Source organism: Scyliorhinus canicula, chromosome 13, assembly GCF_902713615.1.
Source record: "Scyliorhinus canicula chromosome 13, sScyCan1.1, whole genome shotgun sequence".
NCBI lineage: Eukaryota > Metazoa > Chordata > Chondrichthyes > Carcharhiniformes > Scyliorhinidae > Scyliorhinus > Scyliorhinus canicula.
The window spans coordinates 72994495-73013949 of NC_052158.1; the positions used below are offsets into that span (position 1 = coordinate 72994495).

Genomic DNA, 19455 nt, shown 5'->3' on the forward strand with positions numbered 1-19455 from the left:
CTATGATACTGAATGGTGGAGTGGTCTCTTCAAACCATTTGCTATACTCCTGCTACTTTTTCTTGTGTTAACTACTTCCAATGCAAAAATATATATCTCCTTAATTAAAGAGATTAGTAAAGAGATTAGTACCGCACACAGTACTCCCAGATATGGTTCATCAATGCCGACTATAGCTGTAGTAAGACTTCTCAATTTTTATACTCCAATCTCTCTTGAAACAAAGGCCAACATTCCCTTTGTCTTCCTAATTACTTGCTGTACCTGTATATTAACTTTTTTGTGATGTCATCGCCGTAATGGAAACTTAGCATAAGGAGGGGCAAAAATGGCAGCCCAACATGCCTGAACATAAAGTTTTCAGGCAGGATAGGGAGGGTGATTTGTTAAAAAAAAAGTGAGACTGTAGGATTAAATAATCAATTACAGCTGTGAGGAGGGATGATATCCTAAATTAATAAGCAAATGAGGCCATAGGGTTGTGCTCAGAAATAGATAAGAGCAGCCCCACAGCTACAATGGTACTATCGACCCCCAAATAGTGGAAGGGAGTTTGAACAGCAAACATATAGACACATTTCTGAGTACAAAAACAATCATAGAACATAGAACAGTACAGCACAGAACAGGCCCTTCGGCCCTCAATGTTGTGCCGAGCCATGATCACCCTACTCAAACCCACGTATCCACCCTATACCCGTAACCCAACAACCCCCCCTTAACCTTACTTTTAATAGGACACTACGGGCAATTTAGCATGGCCAATCCACCTAACCCGCACATCTTTGGACTGTGGGAGGAAACCGGAGCACCCGGAGGAAACCCACGCACACAGGGGGAGGACGTGCAGACTCCAGACAGACAGTGACCCAGCCGGGAATCGAACCTGGGACCCTGGAGCTGTGAAGCATTTATGCTAACCACCATGCTACCCTGCTGCCCCAGAATGTTCCAGAAGCATATATACAGATAGTCAAAGATACAAGACAATGCTTTGAATGCGAGCATTTGCAGGTAATTCTTTACAGGTCCAGAGATAGGGGTAACCCCATGTTAAAGAGGTGTGAATTGTCTCAAACCAGGACAGTTGGTAGGATTTTGCAAGCCCAGGCCTGATGGGGGGGCTGAATGTAATGCGGTATAACTCCAAGGTCCCGGTTGAGGCCCTACTCATATGTGCGGAACTTGGCTATAAGTTTCTGCTTGGTGATTTTGCGTTGTCGTGCGTCCTGGAGGCTGCCTTGGAGAATGCTTACCCGGATATCAGAGGCTGAATGCGCTTGACCGCTGGAGAGTTCCCCGACTGGAAAGGAACATTCCTGCCTGGCGATTGTTGCGCGATGTCCGTTCATCCGGCACATGTTTGGGTACACAGAGGGAGAATTCAGAATGTCCAAATGACCTAACAAGCATGCCTTGAGGTTTTGAATTGAACTGCAGCACAATTGGGGTATCTGAATGCATAGTTTTGAGCTGTACAACCCTGCAATAGAATATTGATGGGTACAAATCTGGGTCATACTGTCACTGTAAAACACTAGGGGGCAGTATGGGTACAGGTGTGTCACTGTAAAACACCGTGTTACAGCCCTGGGTATGGCTCTTGATGTATATAACATTACAGTTCAGTGCTGGTGGGTTTGGGTCTGTCACTATAATACTACAGTTTAGTGTTGATGGGTACAGGTCTGTCACTAATACTACAGTGCCGATTTGCTGGGTACAGGTCTGTCACTATATAACACTGCAGTGCTGTGGGTACAGTCTGTCACTGTATAACACCTGTGCATGTTGGTATGTACAGGTCCCTCACTATCATACCACAGTGTTGTACTCATGAGTACAGGTGTGTCCCTATAATATTACAGTGCAGTGTTGGTGGGTACAGGTCTGTCACTATATAACAGAATAAGAAGCCTTACACCAGGTTAAAGTCCAACAGGTTTGTTTCAGACACTAGCTTTCGGAGCACTGCTCCTTCCTCAGGCGAATGAAGAGCTATAGAACATAGAACAGTACAGCACAGAACAGGCCCTTCGGCCCTCAATGTTGTGCCGAGCCATGATCACCCTACTCAAACCCACGTATCCACCCTATACCCGTAACCCAACAACCCCCCCCTTAACCTTACTTTTATTAGGACACTACGGGCAATTTAGCATGGCCAATCCACCTAACCCGCACATCTTTGGACTGTGGGAGGAAACCGGAGCACCCGGAGGAAACCCACGCACACAGGGGGAGGACGTGCAGACTCCAGACAGACAGTGACCCAGCCGGGAATCGAACCTGGGACCCTGGAGCTGTGAAGCATTTATGCTAACCACCATGCTACCCTGCTGCCCCAAATTAATCCAGCAGTAATTGCTGGGGACTTCAACTACCTTAATATCAATTGGGATATGAACAGCGTGAGCGACACGGTGGGAGTGTGAAATTGAATTGCATTCACAGAATCACAGAATTATTACAGCGTAGAGGAAGCCATTTGGCCCATCATGTCTGCATGGGCCCTCCAAGAACATTATGGCTCAATGGCATTCCCCTGCCTTTTCCTTGTACCCCTGCATATTGCTTTAGGCCAGCATGTAACAAACCCAGTGAGAGGGGGTGCAATTCTAGATTTAGTTTAAGGAAATTAACCTGGAAGAGTGAATTTGACCATTTTGGTGAAGTAACTATCGTGTATAATCCCTATAGTGCAGAAGGAGGCCATTTGACCCATCATGTCTGTACCGATCCTCCAAACACTCTACCTAGGCTCACTCAACTGCCCATCTAACCCGGACACATCCCTAGACACAAAAGGGCAATTAAGCATGACCAATCCACCTAACCTACACCGCGTTGGACCGTGGGAGGAAACTGGAGAAAACCCACGCAGACACAGGGAGAAAGTGAAAACTCCACACAGGCAGTCACCCAAGGCCAGAATTGAACCCGTATCCCAGGTGCTGTGATGCAGCAGTGCTAACCACTGTTCCACCCATATAGTTAGATTTATCATCATTATAGTTAGTTTATCATCACTATGGAAAAGGTAAGAGATAGAGCAGGAGTAGACGTTCTAAACTGGGGAAGACACATTTTAAAAAGCTGAGAGGTGAGCTGATGATGGTGAACTGGATAGAGCTAAGAGGAGAAACAATTGTTAAATCGGTGGGAGGCATTCAAAAATGAGATTAATAATAATAATAATAATCTTTATTAGTGTCACAAGTAAGCTTATATGGGTAATTGGTAGAGGAGTTTGATAAAGCTGCTGCTTATCACCAATCCACTTTGATGTCTATGGAGAAGCAATGTCTAAAGAAGCATTTGAAAACAGAATATGGCATTATGATGGCGAGGAGGGATAAATGACAACTTGAATCAGATTTCCAGGTGACAAAGCACTTGGAACATACACAGAGGACAAGAGCTAGTAGGTAGACTGGTAACAGCGTGCCTTAACTTTGGAATCATAGATTTAGCATAGAAATTACAGTGCAGAAGGAGGCCATTCGGCCCATTGAGTCTGCACCGGCTCTTGGAAAGAGCACCCTACCCAAGGTCAACACCTCCACCCTATCCCCATAACCCTGTAACCCCACCCAACACTAAGGGCAATTTTGGACGCTAAGGGCAATTTATCATGGCCAATCCACCTAACCTGCACATCTTTGGACTGTGGGAGGAAACCGGAGCACCCGGAGGAAACCCTGAAAATTGGTAAAACCAAGGAGGTAAATATCTCAAAATCACTAAGGAATACTCATATATTCATGGAAGGAAGAGAAGTAGAAGGTGCAAGAATTCAAGCATTTAGGAAGCACAAAAGCTGAATAAACAACGCAAGAAGCAGTTTTTAAAGCAACTTGATTTGGAGTGTTTTGGAGTGTATGAATATGAGACTTGGACCTCATGGAAAGAAAAAAACAACTTACTAAAAGCTTTAAAATGTGGGTTTGGAGGAGAATGGGAATAATCTGCTGGACAGAAAAAGTAACAAACGATGAAGTGCTGAAAAAATTAAATGAACAATGTTTTACATTGTTATTTTTTGTAAAGTGTTAGGAACTATATTATGTGTGTGTTTGTTTATTAGGTGAGGGTGATCAACCGTCCTGGAGTCTCTGGGATTGTCCTGGAATTTTCAATGAAGGCTGGATGAGGGCTCTGCTGCCTGTTATTTGTTCTGGATTTCTCTATGGAGTTTGTTCAGACTGTCTTCACAAGTTCACTGTGCTGCTGCGCATGAGCTGTCCAAACCTTCAGAGTTTGCACGTGTAGATGCCAACCATGAGCTGCCACTCTACAGATGGATGGTTGGGGAGAGCCTGGGGATTCTAAGTAGACCTGAGGGGGCGTGGGTGTGGTCTGAGTGAAGGGTAGTCCAGGAGAGCCACCTCGCCCCTTCCACAAACCTTCCCCCCCACTGCTCCCCTGCTCCTGTGATTTTTTTTTGTCAGCAGCCCCCCCCCAAAATATCTGCATCTTTGCCCAAGTGTCCCATCAGTGTTTCCACAGAATGTCCATCCAGAATGCCTCACCATTACATTACAGTCAGCCTTTCAATACAGGAGTATACCACTTCACAGCATATGAAGAGCTTCAGGTCCTGCCGACGGCACACCACCGCTGCGGGTTTCTGGCAGAGTGGAGTGGATTCAATGCAAAATCCCACTGTGGCTGGACCAAAAGATCCACCTCCTGCTGTGACAATATGGATATTGTATGGTAAATGAAGGGTTAACAATTTGAAGGAAATGCAGCTAACCACCAGATGGTGATCAAGAGCAGTAACACAGAATTAGTGACACCCTTGATTCTGGGGGAAGGTAATTAGGTGGGATAAAAAGTAGTCATGTGTTCAGGAGATCTGTAGATAGCGTAGTTTATTTAGCAATCTTTGCATCTTAGTAAGACGTTTGAATCTAGTTATAAGAAGTGTGAATAAATTAGCTTTGTTATCAACATTGCTTGATGTTCTTTGTTGAACACTACACATCAAAGCCATCCTTATCAAGAAAGCAGAGAACATCACATGGTACCAGGACTACTTGCTTAACGTAAAAAAGAAAGGTTTAGCGAAAGAAGAACGTTTAAAAACAATCTCCGTGTGTTAAAATAAACTTGCGAAGAAAGAAAAAAAATTTCTACCAGGCTCCGATCTCAAAGACCTTGTGGAAGCAAGTAACGTCAAAGAACTGCCCAGTCTCACTGCACCGAGGTCCCAGGTTCGAACCCGGCTCTGGGTCACTGTCCGTGTGGAGTTTGCACATTCTCCCCGTGTTTGCATGGGTTTTGGCCCCACAACCCAAAGATGTGCAGGTTAGGTGGATTGGCCACGCTAAATTGCCCCTTAATGGGAAAAAATGAATTGGATACTCTAAGTTTAAAAAAAAAGAATGGCCAAGTCCGAAAATCACACCTGTTGCTGAGAAACACATTGCGGGGAGGTGAGAGAATCTCACCCTTGATATCTGCTCCATTATTTATGCTTGAAAGTATGATTTCTAACTTCTGGGAACCATAAGACTTAACATCATAGAAGCATGTGTTTATGAATAAAACCCAAGCATTATAAATGAGATAAATACTGAATTAGATTTGAATAAAATTCACCAGAATTATAGTGCCGTAGAGAGAAGCAACTGAGTGAATTGTATCAAAACAGAATGACCACTACTGCAGAAATGAATAAAACCACTTATAACGAGGAGCCCAGTGCTAATCTGACATTGATTACCATTCCATGGAAATTATAGCCTCATATTTGTGTTTCCTCATAATAAGGTAAGGTAAAGTCACCATAGTCCCAGATGACCATAGGCTGCTTTCCTCTGGGGGGGAGAGCTGACTGGTGGTCGTTTAACCTGAGGATCACCACGCCTCAGGCGAGGGGCAAGGTTAAAAAGGTGAGGACTTCATGAATAATCTCAGCCAGTACAGGAATTAAACCCTCATTGCTCGCCTTGTTCGGCATCACAAACTAGCTGTCTAGCACAATGAGCTAAACCAGCCCCTGTAATAATAAGTGGGCATCTAACTGAATGTGCACTTTATTCTGTCTATCCCAACAACCTTCTCCTGATAGTATGGAGCCCAGAAATGCACGCCAAACTCTAAACCAGTCATTTTCAAACTCAGAATCGTGTGGGTCACAGGTGGGTGTTTGGAGGGTTCCGGAGCGATCGGTCGTGGCATTCCTGATCGCAGTGAGAAGTGTCCAATGGCCGTGACCAGCTTTCAGAATGCTGGTCATCCTGCGCATGCGTGCCCCCTCTGCCGGATGTAATAGTGTGCAGCCCCGGAGCCCAGTGGGGCAGACCATCTTCTCCATCCATCAGTGCACTGTTCAAGGAGCAGGGCTTTTTCAAATCGATTCATCTTCCCGCCAGAAGCGGCGGCTGAGAGCAGATCTCGCACCCGTTACACTGACCTTGCGTACTTTGGGAGCGAAATTACTGAGGAGAGCTTTCCCGGTTTTATAGCTGCCAGCAAGGAAACAAGAGGACTGTGTGACGAGCTGGAGATGGGTCTTTTTGGACGAAGGAAGATAGGGCCAGAGACACAAACAGGCTAGGATCTCACAACTGTGTTTACTGGACAGAGCTCTGCAGGACAGTCCACAACAGGACAAAGCAGTGCTGGAGTGAGCTCCAGGACCTCTGATGAACAAGTCATACAGAAATGTAACATTGAATGACAAAGCAAGTGAGATCGTGAGGACCAAGCAGGCTCACCTGTCGCATTAAATATAAGCAAAAATGGTGGGTCACGAAGATTGGCTGCTTTGTAAAAACGGATCCCCGGAAAAAAGTTTGCAAAACATTGCTCTAAACCGGTGTTTTTCACTGGCCTGGGACCCATTTTTACCAACCGTCCATTCTTCGGGACCCACACTGGCCGAACTTCGAGACCCACCATTTTTGTTTACCTTTTAATGCAACAGGTGAGCCTGGTTGGTCCAATGTTATATTTCTGCTAAGAACTTCCGCTGATGATTTAAGTTTTCTCTGCATCTGTGGAAAAAAATCAAGAGGTTTGTCCTCAAACTCGCCATGCTGATTCTTCAAATGCCTTTGAACATTTGAGGTTTTTAATCTTTTTTTTGTCAGTCCTTCCCTGCATATAACACACTTGATTTGCATTGGCACAATTAATAAGCCTACACCTCAAGAAATCACCGTTTATACTGCTTTGTTCCTGATTTCAGCTGCTTACTGGGTTGTTCACCAGAGGCCCTGGAGCTCCCACCAGCACTGCTGGTATCTCTCTCATGCCCAAAGCACATGACACCAGTGTATGGCACAGTGTATGACGCCATTTCTGGAGAGAAGACGCCATCGATTTTTTTAAAGAATCTGCTCCATAGTCAGCACACTGACGTCAAGAGGATGCAGTCTGCTTCGCTGGGCTCCAGGCCTGTGCACTACTGGGGGGCAAACGTGTGCGAGATTGCTGCAAACTGAAATGCTGGCATTATTAAAGGCTCGTCGCAACTGTTGGGCACTTCTTCCTGCAATACGGAACGCTGCGACCGATGGCCCCACGACCCACCTAAGGGTCGCAAACCTCAGTTTGAAAATGACTACTCTAAACTGTCCTCTTCCTACATCTTTGTATGAATTCTTCATTACCTTGTAACTTTCATATTGCAGTATTCCATTAGTTTATTCTATGGCTTTATCCATTTGAGATACTGTATTTGAATCCAAAGCGCCAAATCAATCTGATCTTCCACATTATTAAAATTTGCCCCATTCAAAGCATGATGAAGAAAAACAGAGTGTATCATCTCACATATACTTATTGGATTCCTTCTGCCACATTTTGTCAGTCCACCTTCTTATTCCACCATCCTGTTTCATGCTACTGCACCACTAAAAACAAAATGAATTATCAGATATTCAAATTAGATCATCTGCTTGGGAAACTGGAATTCAAATAATTTTTTGCGCAGTCGGATATTTTTTGCCCTGTTTGAGGAAACCGGATGGATTAATTCTTTCCGTATCAAGTGCGTAGCAATAAAAATGTATTTACCATGAGGAGAATAAACTAGAGAGGTGTGGGGGCAGTGTAAGGGGGAACAGCAGATATACTTTGTAACACAGTTCGTAGATAACTCCTAAAATTGAGTAAGAAAAGTCTGGGATAATATAACTGTGACATTTCCAGTTACCAGACTCCTAAACAACCATCTTATGGACTGAACTTATTAATAGCACACTCCTGTATGCTTCACCCGATGCCAATGTCTATGTATTTACATTGTGTACCTTGTGTTGCCCTATTGTGTATTTTCTTTTCTTTTCACGTACCAAATGATCTGTTTGAGCTGCTCACAGAAAAATACTTTTCATTGTACCTCGGTGACAATAAATAAATCCAAAATCCATTGTTTGCCAGCTTGTATTTTATAATAATAATCCTTTATTATTGTCACAAGTAGGCTTACATTAACACTGCAATGAAGTTACTGTGAAAATCCCCTGGTCGCCACACTCCGGCACCTGTTCGGGTATACAGAGGGAAAATTCAGAATGTCCAATTCACCCAACAAGCACGTCTTTCAGGACTTGTGGAAGGAAATCGCAGCGCCCGGAGGAAACCCACGCAGACAGGGGGAGACTCCGCACAGACAGTGACCCATGTCGGGAATCGAACCCAGGTCCTTGGCGCTGTGAAGCAACAGTGCTAGCCTTGTAGAGAAATTCCCACACCTCCGACCGCCCCCATTCCCTTCAAATTTGATTATAAAACAGGCTGGTGCAGCTGATTTATGCATGTGTCACTTTGGTTAAGCTGTCAGTTAATGCTCCATTGCTTGGGAATATTATAATGGGGTTTGTCCTGTGTGGTTTGGCTTTGAGATGAGTCTGTCTGCGAGTGAAAGTCTTGGCTGGGGTGTTTTCATGCGTCAGATTGGACTGCTGCTCCCTGGTCATAGAAATAGCGTGATAGTGCAAAGGAAAGGCGGGGGGGGGGGGGGGGGGGGTGGATGGTTAATTTGCAGACAGCCCAGTCTTCTCAGACTGTGGCTGGTGCAAACATATTTTTGCATATAACTAAGCTGAGATACAGTTCAGTATGAGTGAAATGAATTGTTTTAAACACAAACCCAATCAGTGCCCTTGGCGAAAGCTTGTACATATGCAACAGAAACATTTTTGATTGAAACAGATGCAGGAAAGTACCTTTGTTTGAAATGACATCCACTTAAATAGAAGTGACTCAACAGAGAAATAGTCCACAAAAATACTCCAGCTAGGCAGACGATCTCGATATGATCAAACCAAGCTTAAATGGGTTCAGAATCTTGAGCCTCCAAGGAATGTGCTTCACATCGGCAAGATATTCTCCAGTTGTTACTTGTTTGTGAGAGGCAAAGTAGCATTGAATTCTTAGATTTGACATAAAATACAGAAGGTCGAATGCAATCCCGTTTTGAATTTTGATTTTGGAGAGATATGTTGACTGAACAAATGCAGAATAAGGGGCTGCTTTCTCCATTTTAGGAACTAAGTACTGATGCCAGGATTGAATTGCTGGTGTTCTACCACCACAAAATTGGTGCTTGTCCGGAGCAATTCAGGATCCATTGATGGGATAGCACCGGCGCCACATGGAGCTAGAGCAATTCCAATGTAAAACGCTGTCCGATTCACTGCGTGCGGGATTCGGTGCAGCCACATAGAAGCACTCCAGTCCCCAAAACACACGCATTCCAGCCATCGAGATGGCAGCTCCCTTAGAGCAGCACCGGGGTTCACAGATGTGGAGCTCGAGACCCCGCTGGGTGCCGTGGAGGACAAGCCTGTACCCCGGGATGGGAAGGAGGCTGGCACCCGCTGCTGTGGATCGTGCCTGGGCGCAGTCGGCAGAGGCCGAGAGCGCCGTGGACCCCACCACCAGGATCAGCTAACAGTGTCACAAGAAGCTGCACAATCTCCTCAGGGTGGGAATGGTGAGTAGCCAGCACCGTGCCCCGGGCGCAATGCGGCGCGGTGGGGTGCGGGGCGTGGAATGGGGGGGAGAATTGCATCCTTTGTCTTTTTGAACCTGGCAGGTTTTACTCGGCTCGGGAAATCTATTCACTGGCTGAAGCTAGAATGCAGGGTTAAAGTGAGAATTAGCTGCTTCTCAGCTTGTTTAAATGAATGACCCAACATCCCATTTGTTCAGTAAAAGCTGGAGGTGAGCAGGTTTGTGTCATTTTCACACATTAGCATTTTTCGGGGACTTGATCTCCTGCTGGCAACCAACCCTGTCTCCCTCCTTACCACCCCCACCTTGCCAGTGAGATTCCTGTCTATTGTTACAGGACAGCTGAAGGCCATTCACCCATCATGGTTGTGCCAACTCTTTCAAGAACTGCAGATTTTGTCCCGCATCCCAGATTTTCACCCAGCACCCTGAAAATTAATTACTTTCAACTACATGTGCAATTGTCTTTGAGACATTTCTATGGAATCAGTTGTCATGACATCCAGGCTCATACGCGGTCAATTCCAGCCCCACACGACCTGGGGTCATAACACATGTGAAGTTAAAGTTACTTAAATATCCAATGGGCGAGATTCTCCGCAAATGCGGAGAATCGTAAAGGCTGCCGTGGGACAGGCCGTGGCCCACGGCAGCCTACACGGCCACTTCCAGGGCCGATTCTCCCCCCGGGCGGGGCTAAGAGCGCGGCCCCGTGCATCACGGCGGCTGACATGGCCGATGACGTCAACCGCGCATGCGCAGGTTGGACAACGCCAAGATGTGGCGGCTTGATCTTGCCGGGCGGCGGAGGGGAAAGAGTGCGTCTGTTGTGGACGCTGGCCCGACGATCGGTGGGCACCGATCGCGGGCCTGTCCCTCCCGAGCACAGTCGCGGTGCTCCCGTGTCAATCGGGCATCTGGCGCCCGTTTCACGACGGCAGCGAGCAGGTGTGTTTGTTGCCGTGTTGAAACGGGTGTGAAGGCCCGGCTGCTCGGCCCATCGGCCTCGGAGAATCGCCGCTCGCCGTAAAAAACGGCGAGCGGCGATTCGTGACATGGGGGGGGGGGGGGGAGAATAGCGGGAGGGCATGAAAAATGTTGGGAGGCCCTCCCGCTATTCTCCCACCCGGCATGGGGGGGGCGGAGAATCGCGCCCAATGTCTTTGGTTTGATCCTGATTAAGAAGAGTCACCAGGTTAATAAATTTTAACGCAAATAACCTTTTATTATTTAATATGAACTCATTAACTACCATACATACATACACAGAAAACATGGTGAGAAAGGGTGGTGGAGAGGAAAGAAAATAATCATTCAAAAATAAAAGATAGGGATCTTTGATTTCAGATGGATATCTTCTAGTTTGTTTTGTTCTACATTTTAGGCCTTCAGTTGGATTTTATCTTTTCCTTCGGTTTGGGCTAGATTCTCCGTTCTGGAGACTAACTGCTCTTACCAGTGGAAACTTGCTACTGGTCTCTGCTGGCACAGGTGCAATTCTCTCTCTGTTACAATGCATTGACAAGTAGGTGAAGTCCCCCCCCCACCCCCAACCATGGGAATATGAGTCACCCTCCCCACACCATGCACACATGAAGGTGACCTGACACTCTATCTGGACCCATCCATCACTAATGTTTATAAGCACTCTTGCTATAATTGACAGCTCTTCACTACATCAAAAGCAGTTAAATGCTTCCTGCTGAGAAAAAGAGGAAGTGAAAGCACTTAGCTGCTTTTGGTGTGGTGAGGACCTATAAATCATAGAAAAGAGTGTTTACAAACATTGTGATTAGCATCAAAGCAGGGTAATAGAGATACATTCAAGCATGAAAGGAAAAATCAATAAACAATCCACCAAGCAACTGTTTTTGGAGTAATAAACTGTCAATCACTGGTCTCACAGAGACAGAAGACTGCCTTCCCGCGGGAGCTAATGCAATGCATTGCTGTGTGGAATTAAATGGAAGATCTGCATTTCAAAGCTGTTAAGGCATTTCAAGTCTTTAAAGTCTATTTGACTTTCAAGGAAGCCTCTAACACTTGTTACAGCTATTGATTAGACAGAAGTGTTTAGAGACAGCAGATGTTAGGAAAGAGTAAGTGAAAATGATTTTCAACCTACTACCTGGACTGCGATTCAACTTTTAGGCAGGGGTCTCAGTTGGGGAGCCTCTGCTGGGGGTTCTGATGGGGTGTCTCTGGTGGAGGTCTGATGGGAGGCAGGGGTGGCACTATATGTGTTTTGGGGGGCTCTCCAATGGACTTTTGGGAGAACCTACATTATGCACTTGCCCCCTTGACCCACCACATAGTCCACCACATCAGGGCGACACTTGGAAATGCCGGCACCAATCCACGCCCCTTGTGAAATATTCAGAGGCCTGAAAATCACTGGGGTGTGGAAAATTGGACTTCCAGCCTATTAATCAGATGTAGATCAAGGTATAAATGACCAATTTGCATCCTCCACCTGGTGTGGGGCATGTAGCTGTCTGCCGGCGGAGACTGGATCATTGGAATTGATCGACGCCGTTAGCCCAACGCTTGATTCCCCGCTGGATCGGGAACCGCGCTGCCAGCGGCAGGCAGTGCAGAATCCACCCCGACTTGTTTGTACATTTGCAGGAACCAGCCGACGATTGTTTAACCTCAAAATAAAAAAAGAGAAAAACTACAGAAAAAATTCACGAGGATACTAGTTCTAAGAAGCCATTTTACGGATAACCGCCAGATGCAACAAATCCCCAAACCTCGGCACAAAACAGAGCAATCATTATTCCACAAATTTGTGCAGAGAAGATCAACAAATATTCATACAGTTGGTTCAGATTATAATCAATGCAGTCAGCACCCCCAAATACACTAACAATGACAGGATAAAGAAATACTCCAAAGAGCGCAGGATCTAATGATAACAGGGTCTAGCCATGAGTACATGGTCGATTTGCACACACCACGCCCCTCACCACAAGACAAAAAAGGAAAAAGCTGCTCATTTGAAACCTTACTCACCCTCTCAGGCCACCCTAGCCAAGAAGGAATATCCCAAGTATAGGGGAGCAACAGGTTACCAATTACAGCACAAGACCTGGCTTAGCATTATGTATTCTTGCACACAGGCTCCAGTAAACCAAGGATACCCACACCATGCCAAGACTCACTACTCAACCAATCTCACTTCCCTCTAACCATATCAGAGGCACTGCACCCGCCCAACCAACATTGTAAGTTTCACACCATCCTCCACTGAGGAGGCCCCACCAACAAAGTGAAGAAGAATCATCAGGACATCCACCAACTGGGTGTCTTGGGAGCGGTACACTCTTCCCCTGCTTGACAAGGTAAGGGAAACTCCCTGATACACAATATACCAAATCAGGGCCTGCATCTGGATGCAACGTACCCAAGTAAGGAAAGGAAATCCCAAAAAGAAAGGAACACCAGGATTAGCCAAGGAATGCTCTGTCCTTCCTAGGAATGTGGTCATGTCTGATTAGTGTATGTCCCATCATGCTTAGTGCACAATTCACTATCCTCAGTGTCCATACCCAGAAGTGTGTTGTCTGTTACTCAGGTTTATGTTTGTTTGCTACTGATCCTGTTGGTCTTGTTTATTGAGAAATCCAAGTATAAAGGTGTATGCTGGGTTATGTACGACTGTGTCTTTTTGACTTTACCACCTTTCAGGCTGAGATGATTGGTCTCTAATCCCAACTACCTTTTGTTCTGGGAATGGCCCCAGCCACAAAATTTACCCCTAATCCTTTTCGACCTGTGGTCTTGATGCCATACTTGGCCGAATGTTGCCTTGATGCCAAGGGCAGTCACTTCCATCTCAAGTCTAGGATTCAACTCTTGTCCATATTTGAATCAAGGCTGTATTAGACCTGGAGGTGAGTGGTTAGATGCACCCTTGAGTGAATAAGTGGTGCTTGATAGCACTTTTAATGATCCCTTCTGTCATTTTAATGATTAACTAGGGAGATAGCATGACAATTGCGCAGAATGGATTTGTCCTTTTTGTGAGCAGGACATACCTGGGCAATTTTTCACATTATCAGGTAATAGCCAGTGCTTTAGCTGTACTGGAACAGCTTAAGATGTATGGCTAGTCCTGGAGCACGTCTTCAGCAATGCAGCTGGAATGTTGCCAGGGCACATAATGCATCCAGTGCACGCAGCTATTTTTTAACATCACAGATAGTGAATCAAATTTGCTGAAGACTTGCATCAGAGATGAAAGGGAACTCTGGAGGAGGCCAAAACCCATCATCCACTTACTACTTCTTGCTGCAGATGGTGGCAAGTATTCAGCCCTGACTTATGCAGATGCTGGAAAGTATTCAGCCCTGACTTATGCAGTCATGTGCTTGGTTCTGCCATCATTGAGGATGCACGTGGAGCCATCCCTCCCATCAGTTTAATTGTCCACCATCATTTGCCGCTGGATGTTGAAGCACTGTAAAGCTTTGATCTGATCCATTGGTTGTGGAATCACTTAACTCTGTCTGTAACATGCTGCTGCTGCCTGCCTGTGTGGTTTCATCAGGTTGACACCTTTCACTCTTCCGTGTTTCTCATTAAAATGGGGTTGGCCATCTGCTTTGATGGTGTTGGGGATAAACCGGACCATGATTACAAACTGTGGTGGAATACACGGTAGCTGCTGCTGGTAAAGCACAGCTCATCTTGGATGTCTAGTTTTGAGCTGCAGGATCTGTTCTGAATCTAAGTAACCAAGCACAATAGTGCATTGCTGCTGGCAGACACAAATTATGTATCTGTAGCTAAAACTACAGCAGAATGGGTTTGATTCAGAACCAAATTGTGTACAGTTGGTGAATAAAAATAGGTGAATCTTTTTATACACAGAAAGGTATCATTATTTTTATTTTTGAAATCCCTTGCATGCAAATTATTCATGTGATTCAAATTGCATTGATAAAAGAAGCGGTTGCTTTTTAAATGCACAGTTCTCTAGTCTAAAGAAGCTGTCTGATCGCTGATTGATTTGTTTTATGATGGAGTTTCTAATCTAGCTGATCAGTTGTCAATCTTTGCTGGCCCAGGAGTGCCATGTTCCCACATAATGTATATGCCTAATAAAAGCAAATTACCGCGGATGCTGGAATCTGAAACGAAAGGGAAAATGCTGGAAAATCTCAGCAAGTCTGGCAGCATCTGTAGGGCGAGAAAAGAGCTAACGTTTCGAGTCCGATGACTCTTTGTCGAAGCCTGTTTGATGGTGCCTTGTACTGGGTCCATATTCAGTCCATGGACCAGTGATGACAGCTGATGTCCGTTGGAACAGTCTTCAATGACTGAATTTTGTGATGTGCAAAAATGTGATCCTGAAGCCTGAATGTGCCTGAACCACATACCACTGTTGAGTTCATGAAGAGGAAAATGTTCCATTTTAAAAACATTGCCCCCCCCTCTTGTCCATTTATTATTGAACAAAGACAAAATGATCATGGTTCAGATGTTCCAGAAACTGAAATGTCCATTGCGACCCACAGGTCCCCTCTTGTAAACAATTTCTAAGCACTTAACCATATGTTCATGCATTATGCATCAATTCCCTAAGCTTCTGTGCAGTTATCTGCAATGACTAAAGATAAATCAAGCTGGGCAGCAGTGATTAATGGTCTGGGTGCTTGACATGTTTCCAATGCAACTTTCTCAGTAATTCAGGCCAAAGGTTATTTAATTCCTCATTCATGCTCTGCTCCCCTCTGGCTGAACTGTGTCTGTTCCCAAGTGTTGAGGCAAGTTTTAACCCTTTCGGTTTTCCTTTGTCATCAATTTTCCTGCTGTACTTTGCCAAAGACATTGACTTCTTATTGTGGTATCGATCGATGAGCACAGTGTCTCAAATCCGGCTTTCCGAAACCGGAGTTGTCTGCAAACTGGACATTTTTATAAGCTGCCATGCATCAATTTTAATTGTTAATCAATGAGTAAAATAACTTACTGGGATGCTGCATTTGCATGGTGACATGCTGGAATTGTTACATGACTGTGTGCACTGGTTTTTCCTGCTAAATTGAGTGGTACGAACAACCCTTGACCCCACGTGACCAGAGAAGGTGACTCAGCCTTTCTTTCCTTATTATTTTAATTTTTCCGAACATATTTCTGCATGGCAATGTATTTTAAAAAAATTTATTTAAGAAAATGTATTTGCTTGATTTTATGTGTCTCCTATTGATTGAATTGAGATTCAGAATTTTTTTTCCTTTTCGCTCCAAAAGCTGCCAAGATCCCAAACCTGGCACAGCCTCTGTTCCAACATTGCCAATTTGGAAACATTGTATCTGTTTGACTACTGACCATAGAATCCCTACAGAGCGGAAGGAGGTCATTCAGCCCATCAGGTCTATGCTGACCCTCAGAAAGTCAATCTTACCTAGGCCCACTCCCCACCTTATCCCCATAGCCCCAAATACCTGCACATCTTTGGACTCTAACGGACAATTTTAGCAAGACCAATCCACCTGACTGCAAATCTTTGGACTGTGGAGGGAAACTGGAGCACCAGGAGGAAACCCACACAGATACGGAGAAGACGTACAAGCTCCACCCAGTTACCCAAGACCGGAATTGAACCCGGGCCCCTGGAGTTGTGAGGCAGCAGTGACTCACAGATGCACAATGGATTTTGAGTCAAACGCACAACATTTTCACTCAGGCAGGAGTAAGACGGCTTTACATCCAGATTGACTTCGCAGATTGACTGTAAAGTTGTCTAAAAATGAATGGGTCCAAAACCTTGGTGCCCCCGTGCCACCCATACAGAAAATGGACGTAGTTCATGGATGAGCCTCAAATATAAGCGTTTCATAGCAATTTATCTGTCTTTTATCCAAATATCTCCTTATCCAACATCCATAGATATGCACTCCCTGCAGTTGTTCAGTGGCAATTGGGAACAACAGGCTACTCCTCTCTAATCGATTAATGTGAGATAATTGATAGAATCTTGACTGTCCTAGCACAGGATAAGGATCATATCTGGTCTAATAACAGGGTGGTGGTAATGTCAGTAGACTGTCAATCCATTGGCTCAAGCTAATGCTTTGGGAACAGGGGTTGAAACTCCACCACGGCAACTGGTTGAATTAAAATTCAATTCACAATTCTGGAATTGAAAGCTAGTCTCGGTAATGATGACCATGAAACCGGTTCACTAATGCCCTTTAGGAAGGAAATCTGCTGTCCTTTCCTGGTCTGGCATTGTCATCTCATGAAAGGAATAAAATGATTGATTAAACTCAGTTACCCACTGGACGAAGTCACTGCCTACTAGGCGAGGTCAAATATTATAATAGGAATTACAATCGCTAACATTATATGACCATGCACAGAGTAATGCAATAAATCGTAGATACATAGACAATAGGAGCAGGAGGAGGCCTTTTGGCCCTTCAAGCTTGCTCCGCCATTCATCACAATCATGGCTGATCATCCAACTCAATTGCCTAATCCTGCTTTCTCCCCATAGCCTTTGATTTTATTATCGCCAAGTGCTATATCCAGCTGCCTCTTGAATATATTCAAATTTTTAGCATCAACTACTTCCTGTGGTAATGAATTCCACGGGCTCACCACTGTATGAAGAAATGTCTCCTTATCTCTGTCCAAAATGGTTTACCCTGAATCTTCAGACTGTGACCCCTGGTTCTGGACACACCCAGCAATGGTATGATCTTCCCTGCATCTACCCTGTCTAGTCCTGTTAGAATTTTTAGAATTTTGTAAGTCTCCCTGAGATGCCCCCCCATTCTTCTGAACTCCAGCGAGAACAATACCAACCTAGTCAATTTCTCCTCATATGACAGTCCTTCCATCCCTGAAATCAGACTGGTAAACCTTCGCTGCACTCCCTCGTGAGCAAGAACATCCTTTCTCTGCACACTGCAAACTGCACACAATACTCCAAGTGTGGCCTCACCAAGGCCCTGTACAATTGCAGCAACACATCCCTGCTTCTATACTCAAAACCTCTTGCAATGAAGGCCACCATACCATTAGCCTTCTTTACCACCCACTGCATCTGCATGCTTAAGTTCAGCGAATGGTGCACAAGGACACCCAGGTCCCGCTGCACACTTCCCTCTTCCAATTTACAACCATTCAGATAGTAATCTGCCTTCCTGTTTTTGCTTCCAAAGTGAATAACTTCACACTGATCCAAATTACACTGCATCTGCCATTGATTTGCTCACTCGCAATCAAGCAATTTATTTTGGTATTCGTAAACGTTTTACCCATAATACGCTAGGTCTTGTGATGCTCATTTTTAACTTGTCTTCCTTACAATCGCAGATAAAGATAAATGAACAGTATATCCTTTTAATTTCTGGTATTGTAGTGGAGAGAACAGCAGCCTTATTATCTTAGCATGCCCCACCAACATGCATATAACCAGAGGGCATATAACAATCTCCTAGTTATTGTTAATATATATGACCAAAAGGTTGATATACTTGGCTCACTAATATGGTTTTACAAAGACTAGGGATGGTATTTTTAGTTCCTACCCATGGCAGGTATCGCCATGAGCAGGACGGAACGTTTGACGGACCAGCCGAAGGCCTGTTGGCGGAAATCTCTGATCCTGCAGAAGGTGGGACTGGAAAATCCCAGCATAAGTCTTGTAAATCCTTTGCAAAGATATATCCTTCCACCACTAGAATTCTCAGTTATTCAGTCTGTTATGTTTCTATATGGTAATTTTACTTCAGAAACCTGCAATGTATCACTCATTTATGTCTCTGCATAGTGTTTTCATTCCTATACCACAATGTGATCAGCCTTGTGTGAAAACATGCATATCTTTCATCTGGACTGCCATGAGTCAGAAAATAAATAAATAATAAGGAGAATAAATAAATAATAATGGTAGCAATCAACATTGCTTGTCAGAATGCTTTGACTACCAGAAAGCACAGATGTACAATTCTCTTGGAATTGCCTCATTCCTCTGCCAAAATGGGAAAATTTAAGGAAAATATGATGTTGAAGCATGTTTCCCACTGGATATGTGAGAGGAAGTTTTATTAAGAATTCAATGAAAGCATTGCACTATGCAATTATCCACTAGGTGGAGGCCTAGTCATCCTATTAGACAGTTGATGTCGTGCATGTTTTGGTGTACGAGATGACAAAAAAGACTATTTGGCCCATTCATGCAGAAAGAGAAAAACATTTTCCACCTGACCGCCCGCTTTTCAATCACAACACTCAAATGACTCTTGAATGACTCTCTGGTCTTTACCTCCACTACCCAGAAGTCTATTTGAAGTATTAATTACTGTTGACAATTGTGAGCGAGGTTTGGTGTGCTGTTGCTGCATTATTAAAGGTGTTTTCTTTTTTTAAATTTGGACATGGGATGTCTGTGTCGCTGGCCAGGCCAGCAATTATTGCCCGTGAGAAGGTGGCGATGAGCTGCCTTCTTGAGCCGTTGCAGTC

General features: G+C 44.7%; 1 protein-coding gene across 1 annotated transcript in view; it reads right to left on the reverse strand.

Annotated features, from left to right (window-relative positions):
- Window positions 1-19455, reverse strand: part of LOC119975614 — a gene marked incomplete at its 5' end in the record, with an annotated part of 85953 nt that overhangs the window by 12851 nt on the left and 53647 nt on the right. The window contains 1 exon segment of the mRNA XM_038815404.1: window positions 6923-7007. Within this exon segment, the coding sequence (XP_038671332.1) occupies window positions 6923-7007 (85 nt within the window).